This window comes from Ambystoma mexicanum, chromosome 2q, assembly GCF_040938575.1.
Source record: "Ambystoma mexicanum isolate Mex_15411 chromosome 2q, UKY_AmexF1_1, whole genome shotgun sequence".
Taxonomy (NCBI): Eukaryota; Metazoa; Chordata; class Amphibia; order Caudata; family Ambystomatidae; genus Ambystoma; species Ambystoma mexicanum.
The window spans coordinates 1040868586-1040890573 of NC_090924.1; the positions used below are offsets into that span (position 1 = coordinate 1040868586).

At 46.0% G+C, this 21988-nt stretch overlaps 1 protein-coding gene across 1 annotated transcript in view; it reads right to left on the minus strand.

Moving 5' to 3' along the window:
* FAM171A1 (family with sequence similarity 171 member A1) overlaps positions 1-21680 on the minus strand; it is a 718266-nt gene extending 696586 nt beyond the window's left edge. The window contains exon 1 of the mRNA XM_069648403.1: positions 21319-21680. Coding sequence (XP_069504504.1) covers positions 21319-21436 — 118 coding nt within the window. The 5' untranslated portion in view covers positions 21437-21680. The remainder of the gene's footprint in view (positions 1-21318) is intronic.
* Positions 21681-21988: the final 308 nt, after the last annotated feature.

A 21988-nucleotide genomic window follows, 5' to 3' on the forward strand; every position in this document is an offset into this window, starting at 1 on the left:
GCTCGCTTTGCATTATGATATTATAAGTTAGCACCTGCAGGAGACAGCTGAGCAAACTTTTCAGAGACTTTTTTTTAATCATATCTAATTATTTGTGTCCATTCATGCAGCTAGCCTTTTACATTTTGCAGACACTCATCCAAGGCTTGCAAAGTCTTTTTGGCCACTCGCACAGTCAAGTAGATTTTATGAAGGAGAGTACCATTTGCATGTGTTTGAAACTTTTATTTAACATGGACATTTTTTGCATTAAGCGTCAAATAAAAAAGGTCACTATGCATGGCTGGCCTCTGGGTGGTAGCAGTGTGCCAAACATAAAGAGTGTTTGTAGTGACATGCACCATTTTACAGAAATCACATTGAATTTTATCGTCATCCATTGCATTTACCCAACCTGCAGGTCTAGTTGAATTTTAAAAAATTTACAAGGCCGGACACCTCCCACCAATGCCTTAATTCAGCGATATGCAAACCTGCTGTATCGTTGCTCATTTCATGTCTTAAATAACTTCCAGTGACAATAACAATACTAGTGCAACATTGCTAATCAACTAGGTCTGTTTGCTAATCAAGAAGATTTTAATTAGCAAACTCTGCTACTTAATTTTTTTAAAACAAATACATGCCTTAGAGGATAGTTAAAATATGTAAATTATGGCTGAACTGTCTAAGTGCTGACTCTGGATTAGGCAAGACACCCCAGCTACCGTCCCCACCATCAAGGACGACCCAATGTTCATTCACAAACTGTAAAAGCCAAAACATTGGACAAAAATTCTACAAATGGGACCACAAATGTTGCAAACCTATTTTTTGGCAGCGCAGTCCCTTTACAAATACAGATGAACTTTGTCACCATGAATTGTGCAAACCATGAAAGCAGAAAATGAACAGGTGGTGAATGATAATCACGTTTGCATAGCACTCAATTCATTGGTCACCCTGGCCCTTCACTCTTTGCAAATGCACATGTCACCTCGCTGCGCTTCATCTGGTGGGGGAAAAGTGTGGAGAAGAGCAGTGGTTTCCAATGCAGGTCACCAAATAAACACAAAGCACCTCTGCACAATTTGGGAACGCACTCCCGAAAAAAATATATGAACAGAAGATCACTTAAAATTCAGAAACTTGTGAAGGGAAACAGACAACACAAGAGAAACAGCCAAAACAACCGAAACCTGGATGCACCAATGAAAGAAAGCATTTTAACACAAGCTACCATAGAATAATATTAAACCTGCCAGAATAACATAACCACTGCACAGAAGGACATAGATTTCTAACATCACCAACCCTAAAGACTTTACAATATCCTGCATATTAATCGTCAAATGCCAAACAAATCACACACATGCCTCTACCGCAGCAGAAACCTACGACCACCACAAAAAGCACACAACAGAAAACTAAAACCAATTACAAACAAATAAATAATTCCACACACACACTCATACAACAAACCACCCAATCCTATCAGCCAAAAATAAACCCAGAAACACAATGACTGTTTTTTTCGAACTGAAGTTACTAACAGCACAAAGCGTTTTCCATCTCTATGGCACTAACTAAGCCCTCCTTTTTCAGATCTGCCAGGGAGCCAGGAGACAATGAAAATGGCAGCGGTACACAGTATAAATCACAATAAAACACCTTGCCGAACTGGTCAAGGTTTTATTCTCTAGGCAGTTTGGTCACTGGCTAGAGCTTTCCAAAATGAATTCTGCTAGTGTTAATTCCTTTTACTGGGCTTTTAGCTTCAAACCAACCCAACAAGGGAGAACCTAAACTTAGTTTCCAATAGATCTTAAGTGGGCCAAGGAAAGGCCATTCAAATATTCAAGGGAATAAAAACAGGTGTGCAAACAAAACAGAGGATGGCTGGTTGCTACTGGATAAAAACCACAGAACAACCAGAACGTGAACTGAAACGCTCCTCTTGCAAAAAAATAATTAAAACACTCACACCTAAAATAAAGGATACAATGCATTTGTCGTGGTGCTGCTACAAGACCCTCCCTTATTGCCGCCCGGTGCACTATGCAGAATCTTACTGAATGCAACTTAGAACAAAAGTTCCTCAATGTATTGCTTGTGAGAATCAAGCTGCTAGCAGCGCCCGACTATGTTGCTCACCATGTCTTGAACCATCCCCTAGGCCACTCAGAGAAGCCAAGGAGGTGCCACTGCAGAGATGAGACAGCAATGGTATGGCTAAGTGACAGCAGTGCGGTAAGCCTACTCAATCAGCAGGCCCAGGCATCGCGATCAGGCATGTAATAAGTTAAGGAGTAATCAGTGCAGCCAAGAGGCAGGGACTGTTCCCAAACTTACGGTTACCCAATGATGACTGAAACATTGAGTAGGTGTTTGCCAATAAAAGGCTGTGGTTTTTATTGCACATAACAATTGTAAAAAACATAATTTGAAATAATTATTTTACAAATTCACACAAACAATGTACACTTTCGGGCACGAGGTCCCGAGTTGTGTCCCTGCCAGTGCCGCCACACCTGGATGTGTTACCGGCCTTTCAGGTTCCCCCCAAAAGTACCTTATCTACATCCTCTTGCTGCCGGACGGTTTACCATTTCTGCATGGAAATTGTCCATCCCTTTGTCCGATAGGTGTGTTCCATCGCTGTGGAACATCTCAGGGTTTGCTAAAGAAATGGCACTGTGCCTGATAGAATGTATTCCCCTACTTGTGCAAAATTTTTCCACCGCCCTGTTGAACTTTTTCCGTGCTAGGTCTATAGCTTTATATGAATTTGCCCCAGGCAATATCTTTCTGGGCAGCATTGCTGAGTAGAATATCTCAGTCTCTCTCCAGTTGTGTGCGATGCCCGCCAGGATAAGCATGTATCACGTAACTGTTTTCTCCCTTGCTCCACCAAGTCGTTGCCCCCTAGGTGTACAATTAAAAATTCAGGTGGATCCCTAAAAGCTACTAAATCTGCGAGTCTGTCATGTATCTCAGACCGTTGCATGCCCCTCTACCCCCACCATAATGTGATGGTGTCCTGAAAATGAAAAAGTGTCCTATTATCCATGCAGACTTGAAATGGGCATCTTGATCTGTTTATGAGAAAAGCATTATATTAGTTCTGGTCCTATATAATAATGTTTTTAACAGCCCGATTTCCAACCCCCTATTGTTTTGACCTTTTGGGGGAACAGCCACTCTTGCCAAGCGATTGTTGCTGCGCCGATTCTGAAGGAGTCTCATATTCCCTGCGGTCCCAACCAGCTTTTACAATAGTTTTTATGATCACAGCTTTAAAATGAAATTAACTTAAAGCGCTGCCATCCCTGTGCACCAGGAAACGATGCCCAACGTGGGGGCAGCACTCGACGTAATGGTTGGCGATACACACCAGCAGCTTGCTTTGTCCTCTATGCAGTTATATATTAATTTCTCTTTTGCAACCTGTCTTGGATGTTTGCAATTCAATAGCAATACATATCTTTTGCCTGCACATCCAATATACCCAAACAATTGCTGGCTTTCGTACTGCATGCGATAAGTTAGCTTAGCTTGAAAGCCCCGAAATATGCAACAGTGAATGCTGCTTTAAACAGTTTTGTCTCATACGGGTGTGAGCACACCGAATCTAGTAAACCTATTAAAATGACCAGTTTCTCAAAATTCGACTGGCGCCTTTTGTCCTGTGGGCCCTCCAGTTTTTCCCACCCTTTCAATGTGTATATTAATGCACTGCGGGTTGGGTCTGTACCTCCCTGAATTTGTCGTTAATGTTACTACAGGTGTTAAACCAGTGACATTTAATACCGTTTTCAGACACTTACTATATTGCCTAGTGGTGTTGTTAGCCAATGCATTCTTAGCAAGGCCCAATAATAACCCTGTAGCAGGGTCTGTGCTTCCTGCAAGAGGCGTGCTCTTGGCGACACCTGTATCGGAGGTGTGCAACACTGCTGCATCACGGCCCCAGCCGTCTGGCTTTGGCGTTGATGCAGTCTTCATTTCTCTGTCAGTAGTTCCCAGCACTCTTGGAACTTCCGTCATGTACTTGTCATCGTCTGGGGATATTTGCCAAAATGTGCTCCACTGAAATTGGAGATAATGCATCTGTAATGTTATTATCTGTGCCAGCAATGAGTTTTGCCCTTAATTCAATGTTTCTGTTCAGAGATATGATGGTCATGGTCCTTAGCATGCGCAATACCATTTGGCAGGTGGTTGAGCTTCTGTTTATGATTTCTACTACCACCATGTTATCTGATCATGCAATGAGCTAAGGGTTTGCTAAATGGTCACCCCAAATATGGAGCGCCAGGCAGATGGGGATGATCTCTAATAGTGTAATGTTTCTGGTCAGACCTTGTGAATACCATGCTTCTGGCCATGACCCCGCACACCATGCCGTGCCCAGTATTGCCCCAAAACCTTTGCTTCCCTGCAGCATGAGTAAATAGAACTCTCCTAGTGCCCTTATTTAATGCTGTGCGCCATATTGTCTTACCGTTGAAGTTTGACCGAAATGCCTCCCATACCAATAAATCTCTTAACTCCCCCCCACCCCCCAACCATGTGTAGGTGGGGTTTCTTGCAGCCTTCGGTCATCATTTCCAAGCTCCTTGACAACACTTTCGCTTGTGGATTCACTTTGGCTGTAAAATTGAGGCTCCCCGCTAATTACTGCATTTCCTTAACAGTTCCTTTTCTTTTCCCCTTAGTGCTCCGATTCTTCTAAGTAACTCTTCTAATTTCCCAGGTGGGATTTTACATTCCCCTGCCGCCGAGTGCCTCTATGCCCAGGAAAATGATGCTTATAGCTGGGTCTGCAGTTCTTTTGCCAGTGGTATTCCCCACTGTGCTGACATGCTTATCATTTCTATCAGCAGGAAGTCATCCAGGTAGCGTGCCACCTGTGCACCTGGTCAAGAATGCCCATTGGAACAATGAACTGAATTGTTCAATTAAGGCACATGATATCGCACACCCCATTGGCAGGCATTTATCCAAGTAAAATTTATTTCCAAACATGATACCCAACCAAGGTTGTGAGTTGGTGTGTACTGGCAGTAATCTAAAAGCGGACTATGCCCAATTTTGCCATTAAAGCGTACCTCCCACATTTTTTGATTGATCTAAGTGCCTCATGGAAATGTGTGTATGTCACCGCTCTTTCCGTTTTGGATATCCCATCATCCACTGACTGGCCCGGAGGGTAGGACAAATGTATTAATCTAAATTGCCCCGGTTCTTCTTTGGGTATTAGACCCAGAGGTGAGCAGATGTATTCCCTGAATGGAATTTCTTGCAAGGGCCCTCCAACTCTGCCTAAAGCCAATTATTTCTGAATTGTATTCCTTACTATTTTTGGGTTCTTATTTTTTGGTATCTTTTTGGACCCTTGGCCCTGGAAGGGGTGGGATGTTGAACCCTTCCAGGAAGCCATTTTTTATAGACGGTCCCATCTTTTTGCTTAGTATGTTGCTATTAAGTGCATGAATTTCATGACTCTAATGGGTGCTCGCCCTGGTGTTTTTAGTCCCGTTTTCCATTTCTTTCCATCCCCAACCCCCCTGCCCCCATCTCCCCATTTATTTTGGGGTATATTTTAGCTTTGGCATCTGGGCTCTCATTGTTACTCTTTTTTGGAGCCTTTATTTGATAATCTGGTGCATATGCTGGTGCTGTGTTCTCCCCACATTTTGTGCAAGCATGCTTACATCTGCACTCCCTGCCCCAGGAGCAGTACCCTTTCTCACGTTTCCAACATGCGATGTTGCTCCTACTGGTGTTGTGTGGTTTGTTTGCATTCTTGCTGCAGGCATTTGACCTAGACCCCCCACCCCCACCATGGCTGTTTTTTCCGAAAAGGTTGCTCGCTTTTATTCAGATTTTCTGGCTCTGAGCCTTTACTGCTGCTTGTCTTTGGGGTTTTTGAGAGAGTTGTACTGCGCAGCATGGCGTTTTGGTTTTTAGCACCTCCTGAATGTATAGGCTATTCTGCACCTCAACCCTTTCTATTCCAGGGTGTACTGCCATGGCCCTCCTAAACTGCTCATCGTAAGTGAGCCATGCCTCTCCTCCAAAAATCTCTCCAACTTCCCTTATTTTGTCTACATGAGCAAATAGAGCCCTGCCTTCGTTGGTTTTTTTCCCCCTGAAATTACGGTTGCCATTATGTTGAATGGCTTTAACCAGTTATCCCAATTGTGTTCGACCAGGGATTTCCTTGCCAATATCTTCCTAGATTTGTTTTTAGGATCCCTGAACACAACCTTTTTGTTGGGCCTCTAGCAGTGAAAACATTTCTATGTATCCTTTCTTCCATATTGTTTCTTTGGCCACTTGTTCAATATTCCAAGCTAAAGATCTCTTAAATCTGTTTAATAGCTCCTTATCCAGCACTTTGTGTCGCTAGTAACTGCGGGGTTGTGACCACGGGGATTTGCTCTTGCAGGGGGGGGGTGGTTGAGAGGGTTTGTGGCAGCATCATTGCTGATGCAGTCTGGTTTTGGACCTGTGCCTTCTGCTGCCGGCACCAATGTTACAGGTCCTTCGGTGGTGGGACTTGTTGTGCCGCTCTGGGCGGTAATGGGACCCCTTATCCATGCCCTTAAGTGACTGTTCTCTCTTATTCCTTGTTCATTAATCCCACCGGTCCCTGTGCCCTTGAGCCGTTTTACCCCTGAATCAGTCACCATCTTTTCTAACCTATCAAATTTTGCATTTACCAACATTTTTTTCTGCATAAAATACTTGTTCACAAAATGATCCATCATTTCATTAATGTGTGCTTTTTTACTTTTCTTTGTGTTCTTATTCACTCCACTGTCTGCTGTCACTTGTTTGTCTAGTGCAGCTGGGCCATTGTTTCTTTGGCCTTCTTTTTCAGTGGTTCCACCCTCTGCTCTATTTCAAAGATCTCATCTTCTTCATCTGAACATTCTCCCAGTCCTTTTCGCACCCAAGCTCAGCCGTGCACTCTCAGCTGCTTTTGCCCACTCCAGCAGCTTTGAACCCTTTTTGTTGGCCACTGCTTTTCCTTTGTCAGTAATTTCCCGCTGTAATCCAAATAAATGCAATGCTTTGAGCCCTGCTCACTGTTACACTGTGCGGGTTTTGCTGAAGCTGGCCGATGCTCCCGAGTGCCACTCTGTAAGAACGACTGTTTGTTTTGCTTTAAAAAAAAGCTCCCTTGCTAAATGGCAAGCTGTTACTACAAAATGCCCCCCCACCCCGACCGTTTCGGTCATATGTTTCTTTCCCAAGTAAGAGCATTTTTTGTCTTTTCACTTGTTCACCTTGCAAGCGCACAGCGTAACTTTGTTGCCAGTGTTTCCTCACCCTGTAAACTGGTGCCCTCTTCTCTTCCCAGGCACGCCTATGTTGTATGTCTCGCCCCCTGCGTGCTCCATTCTCCTACGCAGGTCGCAGAGTTCCTTTCGGGTTTTCCGCAAGCCACCTGCTTTTCTTTCCCGGTCCCGACACGCTGCTCCTTACTGCCTGCACACGAAGGGGAAATCTGGTACTTCCGCTGGTGGACTGTGTCAACCCATGCCCGAAACTAGGAAGGCTGCTCTTGGTTTACCGAGGCAGAGTGAAGCCTGCGGTAAGAGAGACAGCTTGGGCACGCCAATGCTCACAAAAGAAAGTTTCTGCATACGCAGAATAACTCTGGTGTTCCGTCCGGAGTACCAGTCAACTGATTTCTCTTAGTGTCTCCTTTTATACTTGCAGCTTTGCCCTAGGATATGCATGTGTTTGTGGTGGCTTCTGTTATCCCCCCAGTCGGATGGCACCGATGGCCCTTGGCACCTTGTTACACACCTTTGTTGTCCACTTGTCTTCTTCCTGCCTCACCCTTGCCTGAGAGCGTGGCATTTGCTAGTGCCTTGGCACCCTGGTGTGGAAAGAAAAATAGCCTGAGCCTGCCCAAGCTAAGAAGTGGTGGCAGGGGTGAGGGGAGGAACGCAATGTCTTGGCGGCCTCATGTTTTTGTGTTCTGTCCCTCTGTTCGCCTTGCCCCTCAGATTACCCTCTATTGCCTTCTAGCTACGGGGTGCCCCCTCTGCAGCACTGGCCAGCCGTGAGTGGTGGCAAATGGCGTGGTGGCTGTGACAGTTAAAGCCCACGGCAAGTGCTGCACAGGTTTGGAATGGGCATTGTGTGTCAGTGGTTGAAGTTGCAAATTAGGCATACCACCAAGGCTGTGCTACTGCTCTGCAGTCAAACAGTCCACTGATGCACCCGCACTACCTGGGCCATGTGGGCTAGGGATAAGGTGGCAAGGTGGTATCAAAGCGAAGCCAGTAAGCCACAGGCCAGCCTGGAAGCCTCACGAAGAACACGGTTGCTGAAATCATCGGTGCAAAGAGGATATGGAAATGGTGAAGTTTGTGGTTTAATATAGTACATAACATGACAGTAACAGCCACCTATCAGACCACCTGCCCAACTAAGCCAGCATCCCTCTGCTCCACTCCACAATCACTGCGCATGAGGAAGTAGCCCACAGGCCTTCGCTGTGTTAAGCTGCTGCTCAATCAGTGATATAAAACACTTATTAAGTGGGCTCCCATCATTAGGGTACCGAGCGTGGGGGCAGCTTGCCACCCCCAGTGGCTCCTTCAGTAGCCGGACCGGGACATTTGGGCTGGTGGCTGGGCACAAGTATTCATTGTCCTCCTGGCACGGGACCCTTTTTCCGTTCGCCAGGAGGACAATGAATCATTGTATCCAGCAGCCAGCCCAAATGTCCCGGCAGCAGGACACCTCCCCTTCGGCACCATCATTGTCAGTGAGGGTGCCGAACAGGAGCACACCACGTAGCAAATAGGTGTCTGTGTCCCACCACTGGAGCAGCTGCAGCATGGAGCAGTGTGGGACACAGACATCAGACAGTGCTCCTGTGTGCCCCCAGTCCAGAGTGCATTCACTAGTCCGACTTCTTTTTGAAGTCTTTTTGGAGCACTGGCTGCTGATGTTTTATTCTGGGCCTCTATGAAAAACCCTTGGTTTATCATATATACCAATAAAAAGAGTCATGCCATAGTAAACAAAACATTTTTTTATAAAAAAGGACTAAAATAAATGCTTCAAATGCCAGTCTAGACAAGTAATAACGAAAAGTATACTTGGTTTAAAACCAAAGTAGGATTTGTTTTATTACTGGGCTAGACTGCATTTGGGGGCAGCCCAGGGACAGCATCCGGGCCCTTCAACCCTTTCAAATGAAAGGGGCCTTGAGCCTCAGGAGGAAGCCCCCAGCAACTGCCCCTATGTTGCCAGTCAGCAACCTTGTAACAGCAATATATTAATTTCTTCATTTTCCTTCTGGGGCCTAAAATGCATGCTTTGCGGCGCTCGCATTACAAACTGCAATTTCTCTTCTCACAGGATAAACAGAAGTGTTATCAGCTCATTGACGTTCAACGCTGGTTCCTCCACGTCTGCCACTTGCTGACAAGTGTTTAGAGTTCTTCAGTGGGCATTTAGTGTTTAAGCTCCCTGCTGGCTGGCCGTCTTGTGATAGCGACAGCTATTAACCAGATTGTTGTCGCCATTGTAATGTATGCACCACACAGGTGCCTAAGGCAGTTTACAGTCCAAGTAGAGTCCCCACCCCCAACCATGTTGAAATGAGCCTGCACACATCGTCAGCCAAGCCAGGTGCAGCCAGCGTAGCCCCTTCTTACTGTGGCATGACTTTTGTTCTGAGCATCCTGTCTCGGACAGCAGTGTGGCCATATGCTCCTGCTCTGCACCCTCCATGCACAATGGGGGGGCGTAGCAGGAGTCCGCTCTGTGTCCCACTCCAGGCTCAATAAAAGGTGCAAAGCCAGAGTCAGAGTAGAATCACATAGCTCAATGTCCCACTTGTAAGTGGTTTCAACCCAGCACTCCACCCAAGTCAATGCCTAGCGTGCGATGCCCAGCTGGAACCCTTAATTATATATATTTATATGTCTAAAGTTCTTTTATTTCTGAACGATGTACCCTTATATCACGCCCCTCTCTTTGAATACCACCCGGTCTCACTGAACAATGAAGTATGTTGTTTTGCAAAGTAAAAAGATTTATTTGATGGATTTGAACAAGATATATATCACACTTATGAATTTGAATAATATCTAGATATCACCCTATTAATATTTATACAATGATCACCAATGGGTGATATTACAATCAACAATCTCTTTAATCAATAGGAGTATGGATGAGAAGAATAATGTAGCATAGAATAAAAACTTTGTATGGGTTCAATGAAATGCAATGATAGGAAATGAATGCAGCACAGAAATACTTTTGGGTGTACAATCAAATGCAATGTAACTACTCAATCCTCCCTAATATGCAATATAGAGATGGAAGGAGAGAAAACAGGTTTCAGGAATAAACAATCTACAAATGCAGTTTCAATCCCAATTCCCCCAGCAAGCAGAGAGCAATGGGAATGATTTTAAAAACAGGTCAGATGCTTTTGAATGTGGCTTGGAATGAATGGGAAAAACACTAAAAATGGATTTAATTATCTAAATGGATTCAAAATTAGTGGGAGCCGCTTTGGATAGCTTCAGGTACACGCTAGCAATGATGTTTGGATGGATAACTAGCAAACTGAATTCAGAGGTTGAATGCAAGAAATAGCTATTTTACATGTGTTGAAATTGAGCCAAATGCAGAATCGCGGCAAACTTTTCAGCGTGCGAGAAACGCGATTACAGAAAAACTATAAGGAGTTGGAATGCGGTTAGATTTGTTTGAAAGCTCAGGAGGTTAGCTTCAATTTGACATTTAAATCTCATTTCTAGCATGTACGGTTCAAACGTTACAGAGGCTTTAGTAAAGGTAGATTTTTCTCAGAGTCAAGATTTCAATGAAAGATGCGCTTTTGAATATTACCAACAAGAATTTTCTTTACACTAAGGGAAGCTATGAAGATACCCAACGGACAGCAACCAGAACAGCGGCGCCTCCGCTCTGACTTGTCTTTCTTCAGCAAAAATATTAGCGAAAAGATGATATTATCACTACAATTATCAAAGGATTATATGGGTATGGGAAAGATTCAGAAAATACAAAAGAGATTCTTCAATGCAGTTCTGGATATGTTGTAATGGGTTGGATAGGCTTACTTAAGGATAAGAGATGGCTATGGACAATTCTTTGCTAAATACTCACAACTATGGTTTTGGAATAGGCCAGTCAGGATCTGGTCAAAGGGTTTGGACTGGAATCTGCTAGCCCACCAGACAGATTTCAGGCACCCGGTTGTGCACTCAGCACAGCACTCTTGCCGCTGCACGGCACTCTGGACTGGGTCTGATGGGTTGGTTCTGGAGTACAGCCATCTGGTTTCAGCTCAGCTCTACTGGTTTGGATCTCTGGGTTCTGGCAAGAAGCAGAAAACAGCACAGCCAGGCTGTTCAATTTTTGATGTGCCCTTTGGAAGCCTGGGGTGAAAATCGGGTTGCAAGATTTTAAAGGCCAAGCTGAGAAGGGTTATAGCTTTAGAATTAGGCCTCTGCTTTCAGAGTTCTGGAGCCTTGATCTGGGTTCTCCTGCAGAGCGCTTCGCCAGTAAATCAGTTGATGGAGAATGTGTGTGTCTCTAGGTCCTCAACAGTCCCCCATTTATATATTTTCCAAAGGGGTGGGTAGGCTGATTATACTAAGCCCACCCTCTAGGGATCTGATTGGTCAAAGTATTTCTCCTTTCATAATTTGAGATGGAAATCTAGTGTCATAGTGATGCTGCAATTTACCATACAGGGAAAAAACCTCCCCTTTGTTTCTACACAGAAAACCTATTTTTCATAGAAAGCATATCTACAATATCACCAACTTGCTAATACATATCCACATCACATATTAAATAAAGCATGTCTCCGTCCGAGTCCCATCTTCAGTTTTTCGCGCTTTTGGTTGGTTACCCAGTGTCAGATCTGTACACATTTTTCCACATCCATGCGCATGACATCTGGGCATAACCCTGTAAACTTCCATATTCCTAGCATGATCACAATTGTTACAATCTCAACATTCTAGTAGTCCTGTCTCTGAATATCGCACAGGGTTCAGAGTAGTTTCAAATTGTGAGTGGCATTTTTATATTAACCTATAAACCACAGAATTTCCAAATTGTTCAGTTTTTTTAGGAGTCTTTTTCCAAAAAGATATTTCCTTGAAATTTCAAATACAGTCTAGTCTAGCTCCGCCTCAAAGGTTTGGCTGGGCCAGAGCAACCTGAGCCGCTGGTTGCTATTGACGCCCGAATTTGCATTTCCTTTCAGTGAAGGGAGCCTGTTGTCCCTACTCAGAGCAACAGGCCAAAATCTCCTCCCACTTCCCTTCACAACTCAATGCCAGTTCCTGAGCAGAGAGCAGGAGGAAAATTCCTTTGTTTGGGGAGAAGCTGTGGAATGCCTTTGAAGTCCACTGTAGCTGCCATTAATTCACTTTAAAACACTGTTTAAAAATGGGCTTTTCTAAAATACAATTTACATTTTCTACAAATATCCACACAAATCTCTTCATTCCAGTCTTTTTAAAACATAGAAATTGAATTGTAGCAACCCATATTGCTTTTGATGGCAAGTTTCTTCCTTTCTACAATTTGATTTAAGACCCAAGTTTTAAACTGACAGTATAAGTAATGAGAGCTTCTGACACAGACGAGCAGCGGTACTGCGCCCATTTATGACATTTTTCCCATGCAAGCACCTTTTGAATGTGGATTTTTTTTTTATGATGAAAGGTGTTTCTCCTGACATTGTGCTTATGGGGTTCCTTAAATAAAGTGATGGTGAACACCCCACAAGGATGTTGGATCTTCTCTGCTGTTTGAGAATCATTATTTGGCAAATTTAACAGCCAAGGAAAAGCGGATTTTGGGCACTTCTGGGTTTTCCTTGGGATGTAGCACTGACTTTTCAAGCAATTCTATTTTACTCTGTGGGCAGCCCCATGCCAGGTTTTGGCAGTGTGGTCTCCGGTTTTGCCACTGACATAGGGAAAATGGAGTGGCGGCCTATTTTCGGGTTTCCCTGCGCACTTCTCACAGATTTTTAGCGCGCATAAGGTTTTCCGGCGGCCGTTCTGTTTTTGATGAAAGCAGCGCACAGTGATGTTGCAGGGCATAGACTAGTGGGTCAGAACATCCCACACACCTTGTCCGAATGTTGCAGGGAGAGGGAACAGAGTTAAGTCATCATATGATGGGCAGGAAAGATTGTGCGTCAGTTTAGCATTAATTTTCCAAGGTGAATTTGGGGTAGAAGTAGCAGGACTTATTTTCGTAGCTCGTCCCACAGTTCAGTGGGTTATGGGGCTAATGGCAGAAGGAAAGGTCTCATGGCTTCATGTTCAAATGTTTTTGTTTTACAGCAGGTTTACACTCTGCCATTTCTGGTGAAAAGTCGATATCAGATATTTTGCAATTTATGATCTTGACAGACACACGCGAAATGCATAGCTGATCTACTGTGTTACTTCACCACAATAATAGTCAGAGTGTCTCTGCTTGCCTGAGAGTAGGTACGATTTGCCCCACCGGGGGTATCCAGACTTTGGGTCAGCAGAAGAAAAGGAGCAGGGTAAGAATGGCAAATAGGGGATAAATGTAACGGACAGAAGGAGGCAGAGATTAAGCAGGGCAAGAACATTTTGAGATAGCATGACTGGTTGCAGAGCATGACTGGTTATATGGACCATACATGTGAAAAGAAAATACATTTGCCACTAGCCTGCTAAAAGATTCCTTGGGCGAGCCTGAAAACTACCAAGTGACAAATTAAGTTTAATGCCACCTCAAATTCCCTAATGCAAGATTGTCAAGAACATGTCTTATTTGCTACCACCCGAATGCTGATATGGTCCACTAAGAGTCAAAGGTTGCAGGCAATTTCATTTGCCACAACCGTTGTTCCTTGCCCACGAAAGGGTTGGGAACCTCTACCATGGACCATATGGAGGAAAGAAACTTGGTTATTGGGAGGTGGAACAATTGCACTTCAATACATCGTTGTGATCCCGAGTACATACCTTATATTCCAAGCTAGTGTATTCTACACAGGGTTCCAGCTATACCCACCAACATAAGGGCACATCAGTAATCAACATTTAGTGCTACAGCAATCTGCACTATGTCCTCCTAAAAGACCTACCCACAAAGCATTTTCCAAGCAGTCTCCCAATCACCACCAGGCTTCCTTCTTGGTTTAACTGTTATTTTCAACATTTATCGTTTCATCTGTGCCCACCAATAATTTTTTTAATAGGGCTCTCGGTCACACCATACTGCCCCCTTGGAATCACTGCATGTTTGAAAAGCATTTGGTACAAATCAATGCACTTCGTAGCCAACACTGCTCTGTAGTGTAAGAACTACCGCTCTGGAGGAGTACAGGAATGTGCATGTATCATAAAGCATCGACAATGCCAACAGTTTGGGCTTTTGTATAGGCACGGGAAAGGCGTTTGCCGGCTCCTGCCGCAGGGATCAAAATTGGAATTTGTTCACCAGGAGCAAAAAAGCAGCTCCTGTGTATCAGGCATAACCAGTTAGACTGGAGCTACCTGTGGGTATCCAGGAGCTAATACGTAGCGTGCAGCAAATCTAACTTTGTACACTATTCAAACTCTAAACTTTTTTTATATTATCCAATATGCTCCAAACATCCCTTAGGAGAGTTTTTTATTCTCCTCAATAAACATTCCCAAGCATACAGTTAATATGTCATACCTAGGTTTATATGGCACCACTTCCCATAAGAGACAAAAGTAACCCCTGGTGTCAAGCTAACCAGGTGAAGAGGGATGGGCAAATTCACCCCCTCCTATAAGGTACATGACACAGAAGAAGTCCAGGAGATTTCCTAGTGCTCCAACAATTGATAAGTATGTCGGAAGGTACCCACTCAGCCAGCCCTACAGAGCAGGTGTGGTACAAGCCTTAACCAGAGTGGACGAAGTGCCTCAGGCTGAAACTAAAGACCTCAATTGACAGTAACGACTAAAGTGGCAAGAAGCCACATTACTGACGTTGTTAGAGTCACCATGACTTTGCAGCGTTAGACAGGAAGCACATGTGCCATCCGCACATCAGGACACAAACAACGCACCAAAACATGAAGAAAACATTTTGCAGTTCTGCAAGTTAGAGGACAGATACATATACATACCGTCATTGCCTTTATTATTTTGTCATTAGCTTAACGCAGCAAAAGCAGAAACCGCAAGAAGCAAGAGATCCTGAACAAAGCTTGCAGATGCTTATATGCAAATAAGCATATGGAACTGCAGGAGCACCTATGGGACCTGACAGAGCCACATGTGACTAACATATGGAGAAAATATAAATAGTACGAATATGTAAAAGCCACATCATGGTTTAGGAAAATTACAGCAGACTACAGCTGAGGTGAATTCAGTCAGAACAAGAACAAACGCGTGAGACAGGACCTGCTGCCACAGCCACCAGACATGAACGACATTCCACTGCCTGAATGAAAGTACAATTAATGAATAATTCCTCATAATTCAGAGCTGCAGAAGCTCCAAATCGTGGTCTCCAAACAAATGACTCGGCCGATGAATTGACACCAGAGCTGGGAAAGAGGCGATCTCACACCGCCAGACAGAAGCTGCAACAAAGATGTTACACTGCGAGATGAGTGTTGCACAAGATGAACGGGCACTCCTAGTTTAAGGTGCTACACACAAGTTACAATGCAGACAGTCATTCTTATTACCTTAAGGTACGCCAAGAGCTGAGATTCATTGCGGATCCCAGGCCTGGGGAGATCAGCTCTAGCCAATCGCAGTTCAGTCTCCTGGGCGGTGGGTAGCAACGGGCAAGAATCAATTGTAAGACCCTCACACTGCAACATTGTTTAGAGATAGTAATTTGGGGATGGAACAGGCCAGCCACCTGACATACGAGAGCCAGTAGACTAACATGTAGAGTGTCCACTATAGGTGGACCATCACTCAGCACCCATTCCAGTAGTGCGACAGGTGTTCTGGAGAGGGGCCCAAGTTGTAGCATCATTCTGACGCCATTCGAGTACAAAAACAAGCCTGCGAGCCAGGAGATGTTGAGACATCTTAGGATTTCCTCTATCCTTGTACTGATCCCTGTTGGTTTTGGCTGTAATAAACCGCAGTTTGAACTTGCGGTCTGACTGGGCCTACGTTCCTTTTGGCAGAAGGTGTTGGGCCTTCTGAGAGTCTGCAAACTCCTAGTAGCCCTCAAACCTACCTGTGAGTTTGTCCCCAACACAGGCTCTTTTAAGCTAGACCCAGGAGCTAAATAGCTCCCAGCTCCTGGCAATTTCTAACCTTGCTGCCGTAATGGTATTAACTGGCCATCAGTGGCAGCAGCTGCAAAATTGGGAGTGTACCAGGGAATATAAAAGCAGTGCCTGGAATATGCAAGCCAAAACTGTTGGCTTTCCCAGGGCTTGGGGAAAGCCTTGTTTTAACAGGACTTTAGTAAAAGATACACACCGCGCTTAGAAGTAGAGTGCCTGAAGGCAGACATGGTTAAGACATTTTTATTATACCCATAGCGCATTTCAGCTCCAGTTAAATTATTAAATCTCAGCCTACTGCTTTGAAAAAACCCTGACAGGCACTTCTAGCACAAAGTTTGATGTTACGAATTGATAAAAAGGTAGCTCAAAGAGCTTCTAAGATTATGTGTTTAGGGGGTTGGGGAGAGAGGCAGAAGTGGTGGAATTGTCCATTTGGATTAGCATGGCCATGGGCAGTCAATCGGGGAGAGGGGTAAAATAACCAAACACTTACAAGCGTTGTGTCCCTCCTCAATAGCCATTTCTCGCTAGCTATGCGCTAATGCAATAGTGTCAGCTTAAAGGCAGTGAGCAAATACTCAAAATGAAACTGGAACAGCCTGACATAATGCTTTTATAACGGGAACAGAGGGCAGGCTATGCTCTTCATAAATGGAGCGAGCTGGTACATATGCAACAAACAGTAGTATGCGGTACAAAAATAAAATAATTTCCAGAGTGGAGGGGGAAACCTTTTAAAAACTAACGCACCAAACTAATTAAAAATCCTAAAGACATACCCCTTTAAAGGAAAACTGAGAATGCAGACTGAGCGCAAAGAGGGCACTCAAGGTGAAAACGGGTGTAGGCAATTGATTTGAGCAGTAGGCGTCAAAAGTCCTTCAACGTGTTTTGAAAAGGCAAAAGAGTGGGTTCTCATAAATTACCAGGACTCTTCAGGGGAAATAGTGGTACTGGACCAATGCAACTACATATGATTTTCGGGGTGGCTTGATATCATCGAACCATGCTACTTGGTGCTTTTCTACACCAAGCGCCGGTGTCAAGACACTCGAATTGCGATGGTGGCTTCAAGGCAGGCTCTCAGTCAAGTTGAGATGATGCTTCCATTGGGTTGAGCTGGTTGGTTCCAGTTCCTTTCGAGTTGGATCAAGAGTACACTCCTGATGGGTCAAATCCCACTCAGAATGCAGCGAGTTGGGAGTTCCCCATCGGAGAGTCGGTGAGGGGCTCATGGCAGCAACTTGGTTCGCTCGGTTACGTTGCTGTGAAGACAGCTTGAAGAAGCAGGCAAGCGGTTTGAATTTCTGGGAGGGCTAAAATAAAAAGGCAACACCATGGCTTCTGTACAGGCTCAAAGAGTCAACCACAGTTGAGCAGGCTTGACTAGAGTCTCATGGTTGAAAATAAGCTTGGAGTTGATTCTTGGGCTTTCCAGTTTCTGGGAGACCTGGTCTAGGGTCTCAGGAGTGAATGGAGTCGTCCTTCTGCCCTAAAAAAAAGCAGGAAGGTTTCTAGAGAGCACGTACAGGGTCCTGGTTACCAGTGTCTCAATTGCAGTAGGTTTTGAACAGCTCATCCTAAATAGATCCTAGAGATGGTAGGGAGAAGAGCCTTCATCTTCCTAGGAGCATTCTGTCTTCAGCTCTATGGCTGAATACTGCAGTAGGCTGTAGCCCCAACAGATTGACAAGCGAACCCATCTCGTCTGGAGGTCAAAAAGAAATCATTTTGTACCTGCTGCTGTCCTAAGCCTTCCCCGAGTCCAGCCAGCAATCTTACTGGCTGCCAAGATACATCATTTGACTACTACTTCGCTGCATGGGCGTCTCTCCAGTGGCCCAATTGCTTTTCAGCTCTCCAGCTGCCATCCAGCTCAATTTCTCATGGATCCTTTAAGACTCGTCGCCAAAATGAAGAATCTTGGGAGCCAGTAAGAATGCTGGCCGGACTCAGGACACCAGCAGGTACAAAAGGAAGGTTCTTAATTAGTTACAGATCAAAGGTCCCTGCCAGTTCCACATTCCATTCACTATTCAACAAGCTACTGCACACACACAGATAAGATCGAGATCACTACACATGCACCTTCCCACCTAGACTATAATAGAAAGACGCAAGTCCTACAGTCAAGAAATGAGACATCAGAAAAAGTAGCACAATACACCACAAAATTAGCGACATACAGCCAAACCCTGCGTAACTATGTAGACCAGGTACGACAGACATTTGCTTAAGAAGTGGAAGCAATGCTTGTGTTTTTAAATCATGCCAGTAAAGCACCCCTGTATTGTATAGGGGAGGTTATAGTGCGTTCAATATTATGGTTATAGAATTTGTTGCATAATGTCCATGGGTGGCAGCTGCGGTCAAGGAAGGGGGACTGTGGGCAGTGAAGACTAGCTTTCTGTAAGCAGTGCAGTACAGACCTTGGTCTAAGATGAAACCCTCTTTCCCATATAGGAAGTTGCAATAAACAATGTGGAGGCTTTCTGGAATGGACAAAAAAAAAATATTCAGTTTTCCCACAACTGAATAATGAACTGAAAATGTAAACGCTCCCATGATGGGGAACGTAACATGGCTGAAACAGTAGCAGACTTTCTAGAAACATGCAAACATAAGACACTCAAAGGTCACGGGGCGGGCAATTAGGCCTTATTCGAGTGGTTGAACCAAATCCGATTGAAATCAGGTACTTGTTTGTTGGCGATTCAAGCATTTGCATTTAGTGAGATTTGCTTGATGGGGCGGGGGTAGGTAATATGTATACATCATGGGCAACTGATACTAGGTAGAAACCTGTAAAATCCTGTTTTGTCAACACGTGTCCAATTAGTTGAGCCAATAAAGCATTACAGCATTGAATCCTTGAATGTGGCCTGAAAGAGAGCCGAGCCCGGGGCTAATCTAACGATCGGCCGTAAACAAAGGGGGAGGCGAGGGCAGCGCGCGCGTGCTCGCTTTCCTCAAGGACGGCACTTTGTTTTTGTTTTGTTTCTGCAGCTTGGGCAGTTCGCATCGGCCCTCCTGGATCGGAGGTGGCCTAAGCTAAGCCAGGGCTGCTGCTGGCACAATGCGGACACTGCGCCATCAGCAGCGAGGGGCAACTGGAAGGGAGAAGGGGGTCGAGAGAGCTGTGTGCGGGGAGGCTGCCAAGCAAAACACAACGGGAAAGGGAGGGGTGGGCAGCGGAGAAACCTTTCTTTCCCAAAACACGAGGGGGCGGCGAGGTTTGGAATAAACGTTTGTGAAACGAGTTGAGCAAGTGGGGGGTGTGAGCGAATCCTGTATCAACAGTTGCACAGAAGAAATGGGGGCATTTGGTGATACCTTAACACTAAGGGCATGCGTAGAAAGTTCCCTGACGTGTGAAGTTATGTCCATAAGCAAAGACCCCCCCCCCAGCAGAAGGTTAGGACAGGATGCGCTGCGCAACGCCCCTTTAATTCCACAACAAATGAAAGCGCTCAGTGAACCGCATGTCATAATGTGTGGAGGGACAGGAACACGTGCCCCCCCTCCCCACCCCCCGCCAAAAAAAGCGGCGACAGGCGTTGGGAGCTTCCTGCCCAAAGTCCCCGGCACCCCGCCCCCTCTTTCACCCTGGCGGGGACTCCCAGACTGGGGTTAGGTTCCCCTCATGTTTAAGTTGGCCAATGGCTGACAGGAGGAGGTGGTGGTGGGTCAAAAGGGCTGAACCGCCTCCTGTGCTTCTAGTAACGCAAGCACTGGAGGGGGAGAAGTTAAGGGCCTAGAGCCCTATGCACCAATGGGATGGTTCCCCCCCACGGAATCGAGCCTTGGTTTGCTGCAGGCAGCCACTGGATTTCTACCGGCCGGGCTCTCCATGCAGATGCGACAGGCCAGGCCATTGTGTGCACCTGGCTCCTATTGCGTAGACCAACCAATGGGCGAATTTTCTTTACCAGGCTGCTACTCCAACAACGAAGCACTGGGGAATGTATAATTTATGGCAGCCTATGGCTCACAGAAAAAACACAGTTTCGCAAGCCTCCAGCTGCAGTCATTAAGGACAGATCTTCTACCAGGCGTTTGGTGAAAGCAGTGCACAACGAAACGGATCCTTTTAATTATGTTCCCGCTGCAGACACCAGCTTAGGCAAGTCATGTTCAAAAGGCGCTTGTTGCAGATAGCAACCACTAGACCGGTCACTTGTTTCCGCCAGTTATTCCAGGCGGGCCGGGGCACGTATGGCAAGTTCAAAGCCAATTTGTTCAAGGCTGAAAAGTACATGGCATACTTTTCGCCAATCGCCAGGCATCCTGCGCACCTTTCGCCGGGGCCTTAATTACTAGTTGCAGACAGTAGGCGCACGACATACTCGGGCTTCAGCTCCACCTGTCACATGGAACGGCATTCTTTTTTTAATTCAGTGTTAAAATCCATACGGTTTATTCTCACCACTCACTATTCCAGACGCAAGCATATGCACCCACTTAATCGGGCTTCTCCCCACACATCACCACAGGCCGGCCATTCCTGCCACTACCTCTGCTCCATGTGAGTGCTATAGACCCTGCACAAGAGCCGCAGAGGGTGACACAGCAAGCCAACCACCAACTTGTGCACATGGAGTGCAACCTCCCCGCATCTGAAGGACAGCGTAGGGCACCGCGTCCCCTCCCCCCCCACCCCGGGTCTGCATGAGGCGGTGCTACTGGCTTCAGCTGTAGCGCATCCCAGTCTCTAGTGTCGCTAAGAGGCTGATGGACATCACAATGCAGTCTGCCTCCCCGGCTTCCCACGCCGCCAAACAACCACACACACGGAAGCCACGATGGTTACACGGTCATAACCTCTACCATCGGCGCTATCGCCAAGTTGAATGGGGGGGGGGGGGGCCTTGTCTCAACAATACATTTCAGAGTGCATCAAAAGTGCCTCCCCCCCCCCCCCCCCCCAAAGAAGCAACAACGGCAAGATGCACAACTCCACCGCCGCGGGCGTGCACGCAGCTCAACGCCACTCTCCCGTCTGCCCGCTAACCCGCTCGTGCACCCACCTTGCACCGCTGTTGCAGCGCCCGGCTGCCGCTCTCCGCGTTGTAGGCTCTTGGTCACCGCCTTCCACGCGTTGCATCCCAGCAGGCAGAGGAGGAGCGCCGCCGCGGTCCTGCTCATGTCCTCGGCCCGGTGCGGCGCAGCTGCCGCGCTGCATCAGAGCGCTGCCCGTAGCACCATGCCTGGACCCCCACTGCCGCCAGCAGCCCTCACGCGCTGTCCTCCTTCTGTTTGGGGCTCTACAGCGCAACCTCGGCTTCCTGCAACCGGACCAGCATCCCTCTATCTGCAGCTCCCACAGCCCTTTCTTTCCTCCCCGGAGAGAGCAAGCCTTCTACTCAGCCGCTTTAATTCTTGCGAGCCCGGGGCGCTGAGTCGCGCCACCTGGCGGGGCTCGGCGGTAGCACAGCCCCCTCTCTTAATGCTGTGCAACAATACTGTCGCCTCAGAGGGAGGGCTGCAGTCACCAACCCGCATGGGCCACTGTTTCCTCTGTGTTTCATGCTAGAAAGGAAACATAGTTGTAAAAGTAAAATGACCCTGTGCGATCTGTCCCTTGTAATCTGTAGACGGCTCGTTGAAATTTAGTGGCAGGTGGAGATTTAGATGGGCATAAACCAAGCGACATTATTTATCAGTTCTCTGGGTAAATAGAGCGGAGTCTCCACTGTT